The following is a 16802-nucleotide window of genomic DNA, read 5'->3' on the forward strand; positions in this document are numbered from 1 at the left end:
GCAGGGGGTTGGACTAGATGACCCTTGTGGTCCCTTCCAGTTCCGTAACTGCTCAGAGTGAAGCATTCTTGGTGAGTTGGGTGGGGGGGGTGGGGGGAAGTGCCATCATTGGTGCCTTGCCATGACATTTGTAAAACAGATTTTTAAAAATCAGTTAAATCTAGATTTAAATCATTTAAATCTTTAGCTGCTTTTTTCTTTTCCAATAAAATTTCTAGCTGCTATGACAAAGTGGCAATAGCGCTGGCACTCACCCGGACCACCTCTCTCAGAGTGCTGCGACCTCAGTGCCCCACCCCCCCTTAGAGCTAGGCAGGCAGGAGATAGAGAGACCCATTAGCAACAGCAAGACAGCAATAAAGTAAGGAATAATTAGCATCGCTTGCCTCTATTCATGTCAGTGTAACCACACACACTGCAGCACACAATCCGCTTAATTTAATTTTCACACACATTTGTCTTTTAAGTCACAGCTTATTCATTAGTTCTCAAAACTATTTTCACAATAGAAGCTCCCAAGGAATGATCAGTAAGTAGCATTCCATGCATTTTCCATTCGTGAAAGTTTCCACTTTAAAAATTTTGTGTTTGTTGTTGCTGTTTTTTTTTAAAAAAAGTGATTTTCCACCATTGGAGATTGGTCGTACACAGTGCTTTTCCCTAGAAAAATAAGTGCCGGTACTCACCATGAAATTGTTACAGTGTATGTCACACTTTTTAACAGAGAGAAAGACAGAGAGGTGCCAGTACGCACCACGAAGTTGTTACAATACATTTAAGTGTCACACTTTTTAATCACAACAAGAAGAGGTAGTGGTACTGTGTACCCTTGAGTACCCCCCTGAAAAAAGCACTGGTCATATAACAACAACAAACAAACAAACTTTCAAGAGAGCAAGGAAGGTAGTTAAAGGGTGGCTGTTTGCCTCAGTTTCTCAGCTAAGGAGAAAAATCCTGATATGTAAACCTCTGGTCCCAGTTGCTGCTTCATAGCATGATGGGGAATGAGATGGGTCACACATGCACGCACATCGCTTGGTGCCTCAGTGGCAGCTGAACATGTGAACACGCTTCACTGGAGAGGTGTTGCCTTTGAGAGGTTGCCACTAGGGACTATGGGTATTCTCTGCAGTGCTGGAGACGCGTGTGAATGTGCCATCCAAAGTCACGTTTGTGGGAACAAGCAGAGCTTCTGCCAATTCCTGCTAAAACGAGAGCTGAAATTAATGTTGATTTTTCAATCATTGGAAGTTTTAGCCCAGACAGACCTGAACCTCAAACTCCACAAGGAAATCTATATATTTCCAGTGATTCCCCGCCACCCCCCACCCCTTTGCTTTTGTCGACATCTGAGGTTTTGGTATGCAGTGTATCAAAATGTGCGTCATTGCTCAAACGTTGATGATAGTTCTATTCCACTTAAGCCCAAACGTTGATTTGGAAACTCAAATATCACCGAGAGACAAAGCCACAATATAAGATTGGGAAATGTCAACAATGAGCCCTTTTTGAATGGAAAGTTTCACTTCAGCTCTAGCTGTAGTGGACTGAAGCGCACTCCGTCCCCAGCACTGGGCATCCTAGCTGCTATTGATCTCCTTCTCTGTGCTCCTCTCCTCACTGAAATGTGCACCTCCTGCTTTTTTAGTGTCCTTTGCCAGTGCTTCTGGTACTGGATGAGCTGGTTGAGAGGTAGATGGAGGTTAACTGGAGTTTCTGAGGGGGACAGAAAGAGTTGTGGCCTAGCTTTGGCCTCTCTGGAGATCATGTCGACTCTTCCTCCATGTGGTTCCTACATCCACCCACCCACCTCCAGCCTTTATGCAGGTAAGAAGGATGCAAGAGTAGCCACAGAAATGAAGAGGAGGAGCCCTACTGGAGGAGAGGCTATCGAGGCAGCGGATTTGTGCTTCAAAGCGGCAGACGATTCCACTTTCCGGTCCCCAATGTTCTGCAGAGGGCGGTAGTTGTTCTCAATATGGGGCCCGGTGGAGGAGTCGGTTGAATGAAGCTCATTCGGAAAAGCATGCACCTAGTGGAAGGGAGAAGGAAGGCATCAGGTGGTGGCACATGGCAAAGGAGGAACTCCTACGTCGGGCAGTGGGATCTACCCGGTGAAGACCAGGATGTGGCAACTCCACAGCACAAGTTACGACAGCATGGAGCTGAACTGAGGTTTCTCAGCTGCTCTTGAATTACTGGAGAATTTCGGTTCTCCCCTGGAGAACATTCAGCAAACTGCCCCCTCACTCTCCAGTTCCACGACCCACAAATAACACACAGAATTGCGGGAGGCCAGTTCTGTTCAGCCCCGTGACACTGCTTTTGACAGAATAGGATAACGTAATGAGGCAAATAAGGAACAGGACGTAATACAGCAGGAAAATGGCTCTGTTCTCTCTGGTCATCAAGGTGCTTCCTTCTCAAGGCCACCTCCGCTTTCAAAGCCTCTCCTGCCCTCCCAGTGGTGCCTTCACCACTCACCTAGCTGCTATTTGGCCATCCCCTGTATATCCTCAAGGTCTCTGACCCATCTAATGCTCACTCTCCAGCTGATCATATCTGTATCTTGTACAGAAAAAATAGGGTCAGGGTTTGGGGTTGACTGTAGAGTCCAGATGCTTGAGAAATCTAAACTTCCATTTCTCATTCCTCCAGGCCTTGTCTTTTAAGTCCCAGATAGGGCTAGGAGTGTCCCCTGTCTGAAACCCTAGAGTAGGGCATAGCTCAGGGACAGAGCTCTTGCTTTGCAGGTTCAATCCCTGGTATCTCCAAGGATGTCCCCCGTCTGAAATGCAGGGCAACCAATTCTCCAACTTGAGTCTCCAGCTGGTTCTTGGGACTACAATTCCCATCATCCCTGACCACTGATCCTGTTAGTTGAGGGTGATGGGAGTTGTGGTCCAAAAACAGCTGGAGACCCAAGTTGAGGAAACCCTGAGTTAGATGTACCAACAGGTCTAATTCAGTATTTGTTCCTACCTTCCTGGTGTGGTGGCTGTGGGAGAAGGAATCATTAAACCATAGGCCACCACCCAAAGCCCAATTTCTAGTAGGTAATAGCCTTTTTTTTTTTTTTTTTTTACTTCAAACACCAAGAAAAGTCTCTTGATCCTAACTGCAAGGGGAGCCCAGACAGGAAAAGCCAATCTCCCAAATTTCCCTCATGTATCCCAGAGTATAACATACCTGTGCTCTTCAGTTGGCCTTTCCCAACCTAGTGTACCTCAGATGTTTTAGATAACAGCTCCTCCTACCTCTCTAAGGACTTCTGCGCCTCAGCATTCTGCCTACACACAGACACACACAAGATGGCAGCACTCACCACGTCTTCCGACACCAGAATGGGGTCGGCAAAGATGGTCCACAGCACAACCTCATCACACCCGGGGGTGGTGAGGGACCCAGGGTAGCGGTAATAGCGGTCAAGCTCCGGGCGGCCCAGCAAGTCCTGGAGAGAGAAGCTGCCGTCGAATTTTGTCTCTTCACCTGTACAGGGGGAGGTAAGTTGCTTGCATCTATGCTCCACACTTAATTCGCATCCTAACCTACATCACAGGGTTGTTGTGAGGATAAAATGTTTTTTGGGGGGATGTGGGATATAATACAGATTTCATAAATAATAATAATAATGGTTCCCCAACAAGGGGCTCTTGAATACTGCAGTTCTATGTAAGGTTCTGAAGAATCCAAGGGGCTCTTGTGAAACCACCTTTTCCAGGATTTATCAGGGAGGCAACTGAAAGAACCACACCACTCAAATTGGTTATTTTTTGTTCCAATTCATTGTGGTAGCCATGATGGATTCTCTGAGACGAGAGAAGAACCAGATGTTTTCCTTGGCTTTCCACTCACTTATGGACTTACCCTTTTCCTCAACTTCCTTCAGCTTCTTTTTAAACGATTCCCAGGCTTCAGCTGTCTTGCCCTGTGCCTTCTCATAGCCCTGCAGTAAAGAGGAAACATCATATAGTGTAAAATAAGACCAAGAAATAAAGTGTGATGAAGGAACCTAGGAATCCTAGGGCTCAGCATCTCCTGTTTTAACGTCTTCCTCCCCTTCCCAGGGCTACCTTAAGAAGCAGAGGCAGAGGGAGGCAGGAACTGTGGTGCTCATCACTCATGATGTCGTTGGCATTATCCAACAGGCGCATACTTTTGGGGACTTTGTTCCAGTGAGAAAAGATGGTTATTTGAGTGCTGGGAAAATGTGATTATCTCCTTGAAAGAAGTGCTTCTTCAGAAGCAACACTGCCCATTTATCATGCAGAACAATCTACTACTGCTTGTCAACAACATTCGCTTCTTCCAGTTCTCCCATTTCCACCATGGAATAGCCAAGTGGTGTTTTCAACAGTCATGCCCCCTTCCCAGTGAACTCGAGGCAAAACAGTTCAGTCAGTGGCCTGGTTTGTGCATGACATTAAGCCATCGGTCAAATTAAATGATGGTTTAATGCATGGGTAGGCAAACTAAGGCCCAGGGGCTGGATCCGGCCCAGTTGCCTTCTAAATCTGGCCAGTGGGTGGTCCGGGAATCAGTGTGTTTTTACATGAGTTACATGAGGGATAGTGGACTGGCCCCCTGCTGAAAAACTTTGCTGATCCCTGGTTTAATGTGACATGGCGAGTGACGGGCCAAGAGAAAAACTCTTGCCACAGTTCCCAGAATCGTTTGGGAAAAGCCAAAGCAACCAAAATGCTTTACAACTGATATCCCAGCTGGTAGCATAGACGTGCACAAACCTTGACCTCCACAATCCCTCACCTGGACAAAGAATGCTAGCACAGCAATGCCCTGTGGGTCCTTCAAGGCTTCCGATAGACTCGTGTTGTTTTTGGTGTGCACAATGTGTAACTGAGGGGAGAAAAGAAAATAGATCAGTTTGGGACAAATCCCTGCTGACCCACCTGGCTGCTCTTCGTGGAGAAACCTCCACGAGCAAAGAGATAGACTGCAGTACACAAAAGCCTGGTGCATATTGGAAACCCATCCTTGTGTCTACTCCCCTTAGACCTGGCCCTCTGACTTGAAAGCTTTGCATACACTGATAAACACAGTATAGATGGAGTTTATGCTGCTGTTATGCAGAGGTAAAAGAAATGTACGTGCACATGCTTAAGGAAACAATTATTATAACACAAAAAATATTTACTAATAAAGCAAAAGGAAAGAAAAATAAATATAATAAAACATATGCCAGCTGACATTAACATGCTATCAATCCCAGAATCCAGATAAGAGAAGATATCCTCACCTCCATAGAGTACCGTTCACCGTTTATGTAGTGCTCTGATCCAGGTTTATGGACTCCATCTCCCCAGTGGAGGTGAAAGGCCTTGGCTGTGTATGTAGCCGGAAGCCCAGGGCCGCTCAGCTGGAGACCTTCGCCCAGTTCTATGTCAACTGCAGGCAAAAGGAGAAACCAGACCAATTTCTATTAGTGCAACACAAGTGTTGGAATTCTCCACCAAAAAGCTTCTCTTACTACTTTTGTAGCTGTGGAAGTGGTGTCATTTGCAATCAATGACGCGCAGGATTGGGCTGGGTTGGTCACACTTTGGTTCGTATGATCGGGAAAGTGAGACCAGGGTCAACGACAGTTCCCAGGGTTCTTTTGAGAGGAAGGGAAATGTACATGTGCTCTGCATGTGCTTTGAAGGTACAGTGTGCACATAGCCACAGAAGTGCATTTTAAGGGTGGAGGGGGCCGAGTTTTATCCTGAAAGAGAAACATCAGCGTCCATCACACACTGACGGTCCCAACCTAACTGCACCTCCTCTCAAGTATATCCTATTGATTTTTACAGAGTAAGCAGAGTAATGATTTTGGATTTCAGTTGAACATAATAATGATTTGTGACTTATTTGTGTTGATTTTTGAGGGTGCTAACTTTTGCCAGATCACTGCAGATGGTGACAGCAGCCACGAAATTAAAAGACGCCTGCTTCTTGGGAGAAGGGCAATGACAGGCCTAGACAGCATCTTGAGAAGTAGAGACATCACCTTGCCAACAAAGGTCCGTATAGTTAAAGCTATGGTTTTCCCAGTAGTGATGTATGGAAGTGAGAGCTGGACCATAAAGAAGGCTGATCGCCGAAGAATTGATGCTTTTGAATTATGGTGCTGGAGGAGACTCTTGAGAGTCCCATGGACTGCAAGAAGATCAAACCTCTCCATTCTGAAGGAAATCAGCCCTGAGTGCTCACTGGAAGGACAGATTGTGAAGCTGAGGCTCCAGTACTTTGGCCACCTCATGAGAAGAGAAGACTCCCTGGAGAAGACCCTGATGTTGGGAAAGATGGAGGGCACAAGGAGAAGGGGGCGACAGAGGACGAGATGGTTGGATAGTGTTTTCGAGGTTACCAGCTTGAGTCTGACCAAGCTGCAGGGGGCAGTGGAGGACAGGAGTGCCTGGCGTTCTCTGGTCCATGGGGTCACGAAGAGTCGGACACGACTAAACGACTAAACAACAACTTTTGCCAGGAAGCCTGACAATGCTTAGGATTGCTGCCTTACTAAATTTTAATTAAATCATCAAACTGGAAATTAAAGTACCGTATGTAAAAGGTGCCTTCTCTTCAGGTAGCCACAGGGGTTCAGTAATGTGGGGTGCAGTGCTGCGTGTCTAGAAGGAGGCACTTACCCCCCTCCCTCCCTTCTCTTGCACCCTCTTCCGGCTATTGCCAACCAGGCGCCCTCCATATGTCTTTGATCAATTCCTGTGCTAGCAGGGGATGAAGGGAGTTGACGTGCAAAATACAGTGGTGCCCCGCAAGACGAATGCCTCGCAAGACGAAAAACCTGCTAGACGAAAGGGTTTTCCGTTTTTCGAGGCGCTTTGCAAGACGAATTTCCCTATGGGCTTGCTTCGCAAGACGAAAACGTCTTGCAAGTCTTGCGATTTTTTTCACTCCCCCCCCCCTTTTTCTAAGCCGCTAAGCCGCTAATAGGGTTGCTTCGCAAGACGAAAAAACCGCAAGACGAAGAGACTCGCGGAACGGATTCTTTTCGTCTTGCGAGGCACCACTGTATCTGGAGGGCAGCAGGCTGGCAAGGCCTGGATCCTGCCGAAGCACATAGGTAAAGGTAAAGGGACCCCTGACCATTAGGTCCAGTCGTGGCCAACTCTGGGGTTGCAGCGCTCATCGCACTTTATTGGCCGGGGGAGCCAGTGTACAGCTTCTGGGTCATGTGGCCAGCATGACTAAGCCGCTTCTGGTGAACCAGAGCAGGGCACGGTTTCCGCTGGAGCAGTATCTACTTGCACTTTGACGTGCTTTTGAACTGCTAGTAGATTGGCAGGAGCAGGGACCGAGCAACGGGAGCTCACCCTGTCGAGGGGATTCAAACCACCGACCTTCTGATCAGCAAGTCCTAGGCTCTGTGGTTTAACCTACAGCTCCACCCGCGTCCCTGCCGAAGCACATAGACCAGGCCAATAACAAAGAGCAAAAGACAAGGTCCTCGATGGAGCATTTCCCATGGATGATTGGGCCATTCAAACATCCCCATCAGAGAGATGCAGAACTGCCTGCTCTGCTATGAATCATGTGTGAACCATTGCCAGGGTGGAGGGTGGGATCGTCTCCTTCCAATCAGAAAGTCACACACACACAGAACAGGTGGGCTGCCCTGAGGGCAGGCCATTCTGAATTTGAAAAGTACCAATCTCTCTAATAGCCAGCTCAGGTGGTCGGCGCACGTTGGTTTGAATTAAAATAAAAATAAAAATGGGTCCACCCACCAGCTAAAGGAGAGAAGCACCAAGCTGTTCTGACCCACCTGAAAGGGGGCATAACATCACACACACAAAAAAAAAAAAAAAAAAAAACTGGAGGGAAGAGGACTGAACATGCTGTCATGGGGCCCTGGCAGAATGTGGGCAGAATGCAGGTGAAATCTGCCTACAGCCTGTTAAACTGAAGGGAAATAAATGACGCTCCCCTTCAGAAAAGAACAGGCTGCCTTTCCAAACCTGTCCCACGCTGGGGGAAAAGGTTGGGAGATTCTCCCACACTCTTCTGGGCTCCTCCATGCTGCCATCACTGTAAAGTTGGGGAAATCCAGCTTTTTACTACGAATACACAGGAAGGGATGGAGTTTGGCAGCTTCCCCGTCTTGCAGTTTTGTGTCTTTTTTTTCATACTTTCCTGCTACGTTAAGGACTAGACGCATAGTGTTTTAAAAAGGAAATGCTTGCACACTCACCTGTTTTCCCGGTGTTCTTCATTTCCAGCAGTTTTTTGGTGTCGTTGTAGCCGGTGAGAGTCACTGCACCCAGTTTGGGGTTATGCCTGACACTGCTGGTGACAATATCGATGGGAGATTGCCTCTTGCCATTGCAATGACCTTGGGATGACCACGTGTCAGGTCCTGGCCAAGAAAAGGAAGGGCCAAAAACAAACAGCATGGTAATTAGAGATGGGGAACTGAATTAAATAAATAAAACGGAGAAGAAGCAGCAGCAGGAGGATTCTAAATTTCCTGAAAACGATATCCTCTGTTAGGTAGCCCTCCCACTTAGCCCTCGATCTGTACAAGGAGGTAGAGAGGAAAATGCACTTTGCGCATGTTCAGAGGCATTTTTAGTCCATTACACAACAAAGCCCTGGAAATAAAGGTTGAGTTTGGTGTGATGGACTTGGCTCAAAAGTATGCCTTGCTTGGAATCTGTGGCTAAAGAGAAGTTAGGGCTGCTATTTTTCTTACCACATATTAGGCTGTCGTAGCACCAGGAACCTGTCAGGAAAAGAAACAGAGGTGGCATAAGTTTATGGGACCGAATCCATGCAAAGAGGAAGATCTAATTTCACCCCCAAGAATTATCCTTTAAATCCCTTCCCAGAGCAAAATGGAGACACTAAGGATACGGGTGAGGTCAGAGTGGCGTTACCTGAAGAACTGGCATAGCATCCCCCAGAAAGCAAAAGGACCACCGCAGTGAAGGTTGCTGGTACCCAAACAGAAGCCATAGTATGCTGGAGAAAAAGTGTAGGAGAAGAGATGAGTAAACAATGCCATTCTTGAACAAATGAGACAATTCTTGAACAAGAGTCTGTGTCAATAGCAGCATACGGAATTTACCAATGTCCGTTCGGTGGGAAAGGTGAGGGAGCTTACCTGGCAACACATGCAAAAACCAACGTTATACTTGTAGCTGCTCTGCTCTCTACAGGTGGCAAACGTTATGATTTCCCCAGGCAGCCACAAGGTCTAGAAACTTGTTTTCTTTTGGAATAACAGTTTGATTTGATACGGACTCCCACAGGGTAGGTGGAGTTACCACATAAATGTGGATTAATGGGGTGGCGGTAGAGCATTAACGAGCAACGAGCGTCTTCAAACTAAACAAGAGAAAACATGCTCAAAACCTCACGGCCAGAGGTTTAATGTGGCTACCAGAAGCCCAGATAAACGAGTCTTGCAAGGTTTGCGGAGCAGTTGAAAACTTTAGCAAGTCTTGGATTGAAGGTCAAGGGAGTCTCTTGCGTAGGCTTGGGACGGCTATCAGTAACATTCTGTCTCTTTGAAATTGATCTACAGGTGGCATAAAAGCCGTTCTCCTTTGGGTCCATCTGTGGCTTTGAGGTAGGATCGTGGCAAACGAGTTCAAAGCAGTGTCCTAAGGACTGCTTGAAAAGTTCCAACTTTCCCAACATGCTGGAAGTGGGGAAATGCATGAAAGTTGTAGGCAGATCATCTCGTGTAGGTGGTTGTGTGCAAATCTTTCGGTGTGTACAGGATACATGTGCATGGGAGAGGCACACTTGTGATGATTTGCACATAGGAAGCTACAGGGCTCCATCTGGCTCTGTACCGTCTATGCCAGTGGTTCCCAATTGGTGGTCCATAGACCCGAGGTGTCCATGTAACCTACCCAGGGGGTCCATGGCACCATTCAGATGACAAAAACTACCATAGGGTTATTGAAAATTTCAACAGTAAGGGGGGCCATGTCTTGGCTTTTGAAAAACAGGGGGTCCGCAATACTTAGGTAACTGGGGAAAATTAATCTGCATTGACTGGCAGTGATTCTCCATGGTCTGGACAGGAATCTGTTCCAGCCCTGCCTACAGATGCCGGGAGCTGAATCCAGGATCTTCTACATGCAAGGGGGAAGCTCTTCCAACAAGCCACAGACGTTCCCACCTGCCAAACCACAGGCCACAGTAATGCCTATTCATTCACAGAAGTGTAACACCATACACACAGGCACATCTCATAAAATGGTTTACCTTTCTAAAAACGACACGGTTAAACTGTAGGACATGAAAAATAATAATAATACCTTCTTATTATCGCCATCATTACCGGTAATTTACTAATCGCCTTCCAAACCACGGTCTCAAGGCAATTTACGTATAAGACAATTAAAAACAGTTGAACACAAAAACAAATGTATTTAAAACAAGACTAAAACCCTAACAAGCGGACAGGGAACAAAAAAATGTCTTCAACTGATTCTGGAAAGTGCAGATAATTTCCTCCTGGATGTGACTGCCACAAGAAGTGGTGAGGGTCACCAGTGCCGATGGGTTAAAAAAGAGATTAGAATATATATATTGCTAGCTATGATAACTGAATGGCTCTTCCATAAACAGAAGCAGTGTATCTTGGAACATCAATTGATGGGAATGAATAACAGGGAAAGGGTTGTCATCTTCCTGCCCTGCTTTCCAGAGGCATCTGACCAGCCGCTTTTGGAAACAGAACAAAAACGATTCACCAGAGCACTTATATTGTTAGTAAACACCACAACTGTACCCCTGAGCACATGTAAAGTTAGTTTCTGCAAAATGGTTTCCTTCCAAATCTGGGGGTCCAGTCCCCATTATTTCTCCAGCCAGCCCCAGGTAAACTTACCTGTCAAGTGTGCTCCTCTCTCCGTCCTCCTCCTGGGCAAGGTGACACAGATGATGGTGGAAAAGCATCTTGGCTCCTTTTAGGTGGATATATATATCTGTGCATTAAGGTCACCGCCCCGTCTGCTTCTGGGGCGGGTGGAATTACAGAGAAGGGGAGGGTAGATTACCAGGAAGGAGAAAAGAGAAGATAAAAAGGAGCAGGCAGTCAGTCAGCAGGCAGTCAGTCAGTCAGGGACGGTGCAGGAGAAGGGGCAGGCCTCAGGCAAATCCATGTAGGCTTAGTCCCTGGCACCTATTCCTGGGGAGGGCAATGATTTCATACGTAAAGGCTGTGAGCAAGTCAATTACACAATTAGGAAATGACTCGAGGTAGGAGCCAACCTTTCAACATGAGGAAGCTCACGTCCCCATTTCCCAAAAGCAACCCCTTCCTGCCCCCCCCCCCGCCCCGTGCTGCAGAACCCAGGGGCTGATCTAACCACTAGATTCCACTCCCTTCTGCAAAGTAAGGCCCTAACCCCTGTGCAGATCCATACTTGCCTTTCAGGGGATTAAGGACTCCCCGGACAACAAAATCTCGCCACCTTTCCCTCCTGATCCCAAGTGTTCTCTTTCTCAAGCAACCCAGAAGTACCGGTTTCTTCCCACCAGCAGGGAGGGTTGCCAACTTTTCCCTCTAGTAAAAGTTCCTGCGCCCTTTCTGCATGACAAAGCAAGTGGAAATTCCCTTAGCCACTTGGATTTACAGGCTGGATCCTTTTCACCTGTCAAAGAACCTTTGAAGCCAAGTAGAGCACGGGACTCTTCATCTCAAGGTTGTGGGTTTGAGCCCCACATTGGGCAAAAAGATTCCTGCACTTCAGGGGGTTAGACTAGATGACCCTCGGGGTCCCTTCCAACTCTACAATTCTATGATTCTAAGGGGAATGAGGCCTAAGGTGCAGGGGTAGGCGGAGGCTTTCCAATTCAACAGATGTATGTTGGCATGTTGAGGGCTGATGCGAGTTGTAGTTCAAAACGTCTGGATTGCGCCAGTTTTTCCTCCACCCAAACACTCCCACAAAGGTAAGATTCCCATGAGCAGGGCTATGGTTTTTGTAACAGGCATTAGGCAGGCAGAAATTCAGCAGGTGAAGCTTCCCTCTATCACTGCATCTCCTGCCAGCTTTATCTCTACAGTCAAAGACATTGGCAGGTTGCAGAGGAGAGGGAGAGGGAGAATAGAAGCAGGGCTTCTCCATCAGCTCTGCTGACAGACCAGATGCTCTGACTGCTCTTTCCCCTCACCTCAGCCATTCCATCAGGTTATCTCAGCCATCCCCAAACTCGGCCCTCCAGATGTTTTGGGACTACAACTCCCATCATCGCTAGCTAACAGGACCGACCAGTGGTCAGGGATGATGGGAACTGTAGTCCCAAAACATCTGGGGGACTGAGTTTGGGGATGCCTTTAATGGTTATCTGAACTATTTCAATTCAAGCCATGTGTTTTTTAAAAATAGGAACTGATGGCACCTGACATTTGGTTTCTTCCTCTCTACTCCCCATTCCCTTTTTCTTTTCTGTCATTTTTGAAAATATCTTAAGCTTGTGGAAAGAACAGCCTTTCGGAAAATACCGGTAATGATTGATCTGTAAGCTGCTCTCTGGGAGCCTTTTCAGCTGAACAGAGGAGAAAAAAAATATCTAATTAGGTTCTACTTAGAGTAGACCCACTGAAATTAATGGGCCTAAATTAGTCATGCTTATTAACTTCAGTGGGTCTGCTCTGGGGAGAACTAGCATTGGACGCAGATGTTTCTGTATAATTTCTGCCTGTGATGCAGCTGTTCAGACAGAAGAAACCAGCCAGGCTAGAAGGGGAGACAAGGGGCACATAGCCCTGCTCTGGAAAATACTGATTCCTCCTCCACCCCATCAGACACCCGGCCCCAATTCTCTGTTGGGGAGGGTAACCAGGAGTCCTGTCTCTCCAAAGCAGCTATTTCCCTCAGGGGAAAACTTTGGTAATATGGCACCCTGAGCCAGGACATAAATTGCACCTCCCCAATATAATTTTCAAAATAATTCATTTTGGTACAGTTGCTTTTTTACGGATCTTACAGGGATGCTGGTGGTGGCGGGGGCCCTCGGCTCAGCACCCTATGCGGAGGAACCACCCACAGCACCCTAAATCTGGCACTGATTTCTATGTTAAGATCAGACAAGCGTTTGACCAGAGTACTGTATGGGCACTCACACTTAGCCATCAAAGAACACTCTTTGGTACGTTTGGGGGATGTGGTTTTGTCATTACAACAAACCTCTTTCTCATTGCAAATTTCAAGAGAACCGGTTGGGGCAGGGCGGGGTATGTGGACTGACCAGCTTTGATCCACTTCGTACTACTCACCCTAAACAATACCCGGTATTAATCCTTGTAGGGGCAATAGAGGAAGTGAGGCTGAGAAGGGATACTCGAGGGTAGTGGAGTTCTATTCCCACTAAAGGCTAGAAGGGGAGAAATCGAGATTAGACGGGTATGGGGTTGGTGCCTGGAGACCTCCAGAAGATGACTGAGTTGCACTGGGCAAAGCCATAGAGAGGATCAGGTTGGTTTTTCAGGGGTGGGTGGGTTCAAGACTTCTACATTCTTTGGAAGGAGAGAGCTGGGCTGTGTGTCAGGATTACTGGCTCTGGGTTGGTGCATGAGGTCAAAAGTGCTGTGGGTTATGGGATGGGCACACCAGGACTCCGGGGTTCTTCTCAGAAAACGGGAAGTAAGGCATTACTCAGTAATGGTGAAAGCAGAGAGTGGAAATGGACTTCAGATAATGTAGCACTGTTCTTTTACCCTGGGGCATGAAATACAAGTCACCTGACCCCCATAAGCATCTAGGACAAGGTGGACATTTTGAGTCACATTATATAACTTCTCAGTAGGGTTTCCTTATTGGTTCATTTAGCTGGTCCATTTGTGACCTCCACCACCATTCTCAAAGTTTTATAGGCAATATAATAGTATTTTATTTTATTTTATTTTACTTTACAATTTTTAGTTGTATAGATTAGTATACAACATAGGCTTGCCATCCAGTAGACAGGATAGGTAAAAAGGTAAATGGCCCCTGGACAGTTAAGTCCAGTCAAAGGTGACAGTTAAGTCCAGTCAAAGGTGACTATGGGGTTGCGGCAGCCATCTTGCTTTCAGGCGGAGGGAGCTGGCGTTTGTTTGCAGATAGCGTTCAGGGTCATGTGGCCAGCATGACTAAACTGCTTCTGGCGCACAGAGGACCATGACGAGTGCCAGAGCACACAGAAACACCGTTTGCCTTCCTGTTGCAGCGGTACCTATTTATCTATGTGCACTGGTGTACTTTCAAACTGCTAGGTTGGCAGGAGCTGGGACAGAGCTCACCCTGCCGACCTTCCGATACAAAAGGAAAAAGGCATGAGGAGGGAAAGGGAAACAAGCAAATTCAGGGCCTAATTCTTCCCTAAAGTGACACAGATTTTATAATGTGGGAGGCAGTCCTGGGAGAGCAGGAACCACATGCCAGTTTGCTGTCAGCTGAGCTGATGGTGGCTACCATAGGATCTCATGGAAGCAGGTCAAGGAGGAACCTGAATGTCTGGCTCTGAGAAGTCAGGAAGAAATGCTGACGGGGAATTGAGGAGCCCAGGGTTTCCCCCAAATATCCCAAGCTTCCCTCCCCTCTTGTTGTTGTGAGTCAATCCAAGAGCCCTGAGGCAGAGAGGCCGCTGAGTGAGTTGTTTTGCGTGCGGCAACTTGGAGGTGGCAATCTCTTGCATCATCCTTCCGCCTGCCAGGCCGGAGTTTCATCTGATGAGGAAACAAAGACAGGTAGCGACGATTTGGGCAAGATATAAGGAGCTTGTTGTGGCCTGGTTTTCCTAATCAGCAACCTGCTTACAAGCAGCTCTCTGCTCTCCAAACCACCCTCGGTCCCGGGGTGCCAACAACGCCTATGCCAGAGTTCACCCCGAAGCAACCAGATTTTTTTTTTTAGTTTTTTTACGAGTGTCCTCCCTTCCATTCTGAGGACTCATCACGCCTAATAAACCAAAAAGGTGGAATGTGGTGTGATGAGTTTATGATTTCAGGACTTTTTAGAACAGCAGATATTATGGTATAAAAAGGCTTGATTTTATACCAGTCAGCCCTACCCTACTAACCATATTGGATACTTCCTGCCCTCCTGTCCCTGCTGCCATTGACACCAAGTGTGAGCCAGGCTGTGAGAGATGGAGTGGAAGATAATGCTGTCCCAACACATGAAGGTCACTTTGTGGCCTTGGGCAACTTCTCTCAACTAGGAAGCTACCTCACAGGGTAACTGTGAAGATAAAAATGGGATAGCTCCGTCTACACCGCCTCAAGCTTCTGAGAAGACAAGCCAGTTACCTTTCGATAAAATAAATGTTAGATTGTGGTTGGGCTACACATCCAATTGGCTCAGTTAGTAGAGCATGAGACTCTTAGACCGCCTGCACATAATATGTTTAAAGCATGTCCCTCCCCACTGAATCCTGGGAACTGTAGTTGGTTAAGAGTGCTGGGAATTGTAGCTCTGTGATGTGCAAACTACAGTTCCAGGAATCTTAGGGAGGTGTTATTTAAATGTATGGTGTGTTCACAGCGTAAGTCTCAAGGTCATGGGTTCAAGACCCACCTTGGGCACATACCGTATTTTTCTGTGTATAAGATGTTTTTTTTCCCTTAGAAATAATAGGCAAAAAATGCAGGTCGTCTTATACATGGATAGAAGGGGGGGGGGGGTGGACAATTGGTGGCAGCAGCCAGCAGGTGTGTGATTGGTTGCCGTGGCGAGGCCTGCTGATGATTGGCTGTAGCTGTGGCAATTGGGCAGCGGCAAGGCTTGTATGCGTGCATTCGGCTGTGGTTTCATCGGGTGTGCAGGTGTGCTTTTGGCGGTGAGTGTGCAGACGATTGATGGCTGCAGCGATGTGTGTGATTTGCATTGGCGGGCAGGCTATAGAGCAATTGGCGGCGGTGGCTCCTTCCCCCAAAACTCAACAACATCTTTGGGCAATTCCCCCCTCCCAATTTTTTGTTGTGGTCCAAAAAAATAGGGCTCGTCTTATACACGGGGGTGTGTTATACATGGGAAAATACGGTACATTTTTAAAAATTACATCTTCACACAATGTAGTTAATCTGTGGAATTCACTTCCACAAGATTAGCAATGGCTACAAACTTGGGTGGCTTTAAAAGATTAGAAATATTCATGGAGGAAACGGCTATCAGTGACAGCCAGCCATGATGGCTATGTTTCAAACTCCGCTGTCTGAGGCAGGATGTGTTTGAATACTGTGAGAACAGGAAGCTGGACTAGGTAGGCCTTTGGTCTGATCCAGCAAAGCTCTTACTTCTTACTTCATTTTGATGAGAACTTAAGAAGAGCTGCTGGATCAGGCCTATGGCCTACCTAGTCCAGCATCCTGGACAAAATTCTCAGAATGAAAGGTTAGCACACCAGGGGAGCGATAAATAATAGAGAAAGACAGCCTGCAGCTCCTGCAATACCTGCCCCAAGACTGAGGAGGCACCTGGAAAAATGGCTTCTCCTGGGAACTGTAGTTTGTCAAGGCTGCTGAGAGTTGTTAGGAGACCCCCTGATCCCCTCACAAACCGACAGTTCCCAGAATGGTTTAACAATCAATCCCCTTCCCCCTAGAATTCTGGGAATTGTAGCTCTGTGAGAGGAATGGGGCGTTTCCTAACAACTTTTGGCACCCTTAATGAACTAAAGTTCCCATAATTCTTTGGGGGAAGTCATGCTGTTTAGAATGCTTTCATAGTGCTTTAAATGTATTTTGTATACAGGGTCTGAGTTACGTAAGGCTACTTTTGACATTATGATTAATGTCAATGGAACACGTACTCAGGCTCGGACCACTACAACGCTAG

General features: G+C 47.0%; 1 protein-coding gene across 2 annotated transcripts; it reads right to left on the reverse strand.

Moving 5' to 3' along the window:
• Positions 1–416: 416 nt before the first annotated feature.
• On the reverse strand, positions 417–11481 carry LOC307201340 (carbonic anhydrase 4-like). Of its 2 annotated transcripts, none has more exons than XM_079950439.1 (10): positions 10868–11481; positions 8898–8982; positions 8714–8743; positions 8213–8377; positions 5258–5406; positions 4768–4857; positions 3868–3946; positions 3326–3489; positions 1877–2032; positions 417–1205 (listed from the first exon to the last, which is right to left on the reverse strand). In XM_079950439.1, the coding sequence occupies exons 2-10, from the start codon at positions 8974–8976 to the stop codon at positions 1107–1109; spliced, it is 1011 nt and encodes a 336-aa protein (XP_079806565.1). In that variant the 5' UTR covers positions 8977–8982; positions 10868–11481; the 3' UTR covers positions 417–1106. The 2 variants fall into 2 exon arrangements, with proteins under 2 accessions (XP_079806565.1, XP_079806566.1); XM_079950440.1 differs by having other exon boundaries at positions 417–1202; positions 10868–11480.
• Between the last annotated feature and the right edge of the window lie 5321 nt (positions 11482–16802).

Source organism: Podarcis cretensis, assembly GCF_951804945.1.
Source record: "Podarcis cretensis genome assembly, chromosome: 13".
Classification (NCBI taxonomy): Eukaryota; Metazoa; Chordata; class Lepidosauria; order Squamata; family Lacertidae; genus Podarcis; species Podarcis cretensis.

Excerpts from the sequence above, each read along its gene's own strand:
- LOC307201340 (XM_079950439.1), bottom strand. The coding sequence starts at position 8,976 with ATGGCTTCTGTTTGGGTACCAGCAACCTTCACTGCGGTGGTCCTTTTG. Across the intron at positions 3,490-3,867 it reads GAAGGAAGTTGAGGAAAAGG|GTGAAGAGACAAAATTCGAC; the intron begins GTAAGTCCATAA and ends CCCCCTGTACAG. Across the intron at positions 1,206-1,876 it reads CCTCGATAGCCTCTCCTCCA|CAGGAATTGGCAGAAGCTCT; the intron begins GTAGGGCTCCTC and ends CTCTCGTTTTAG.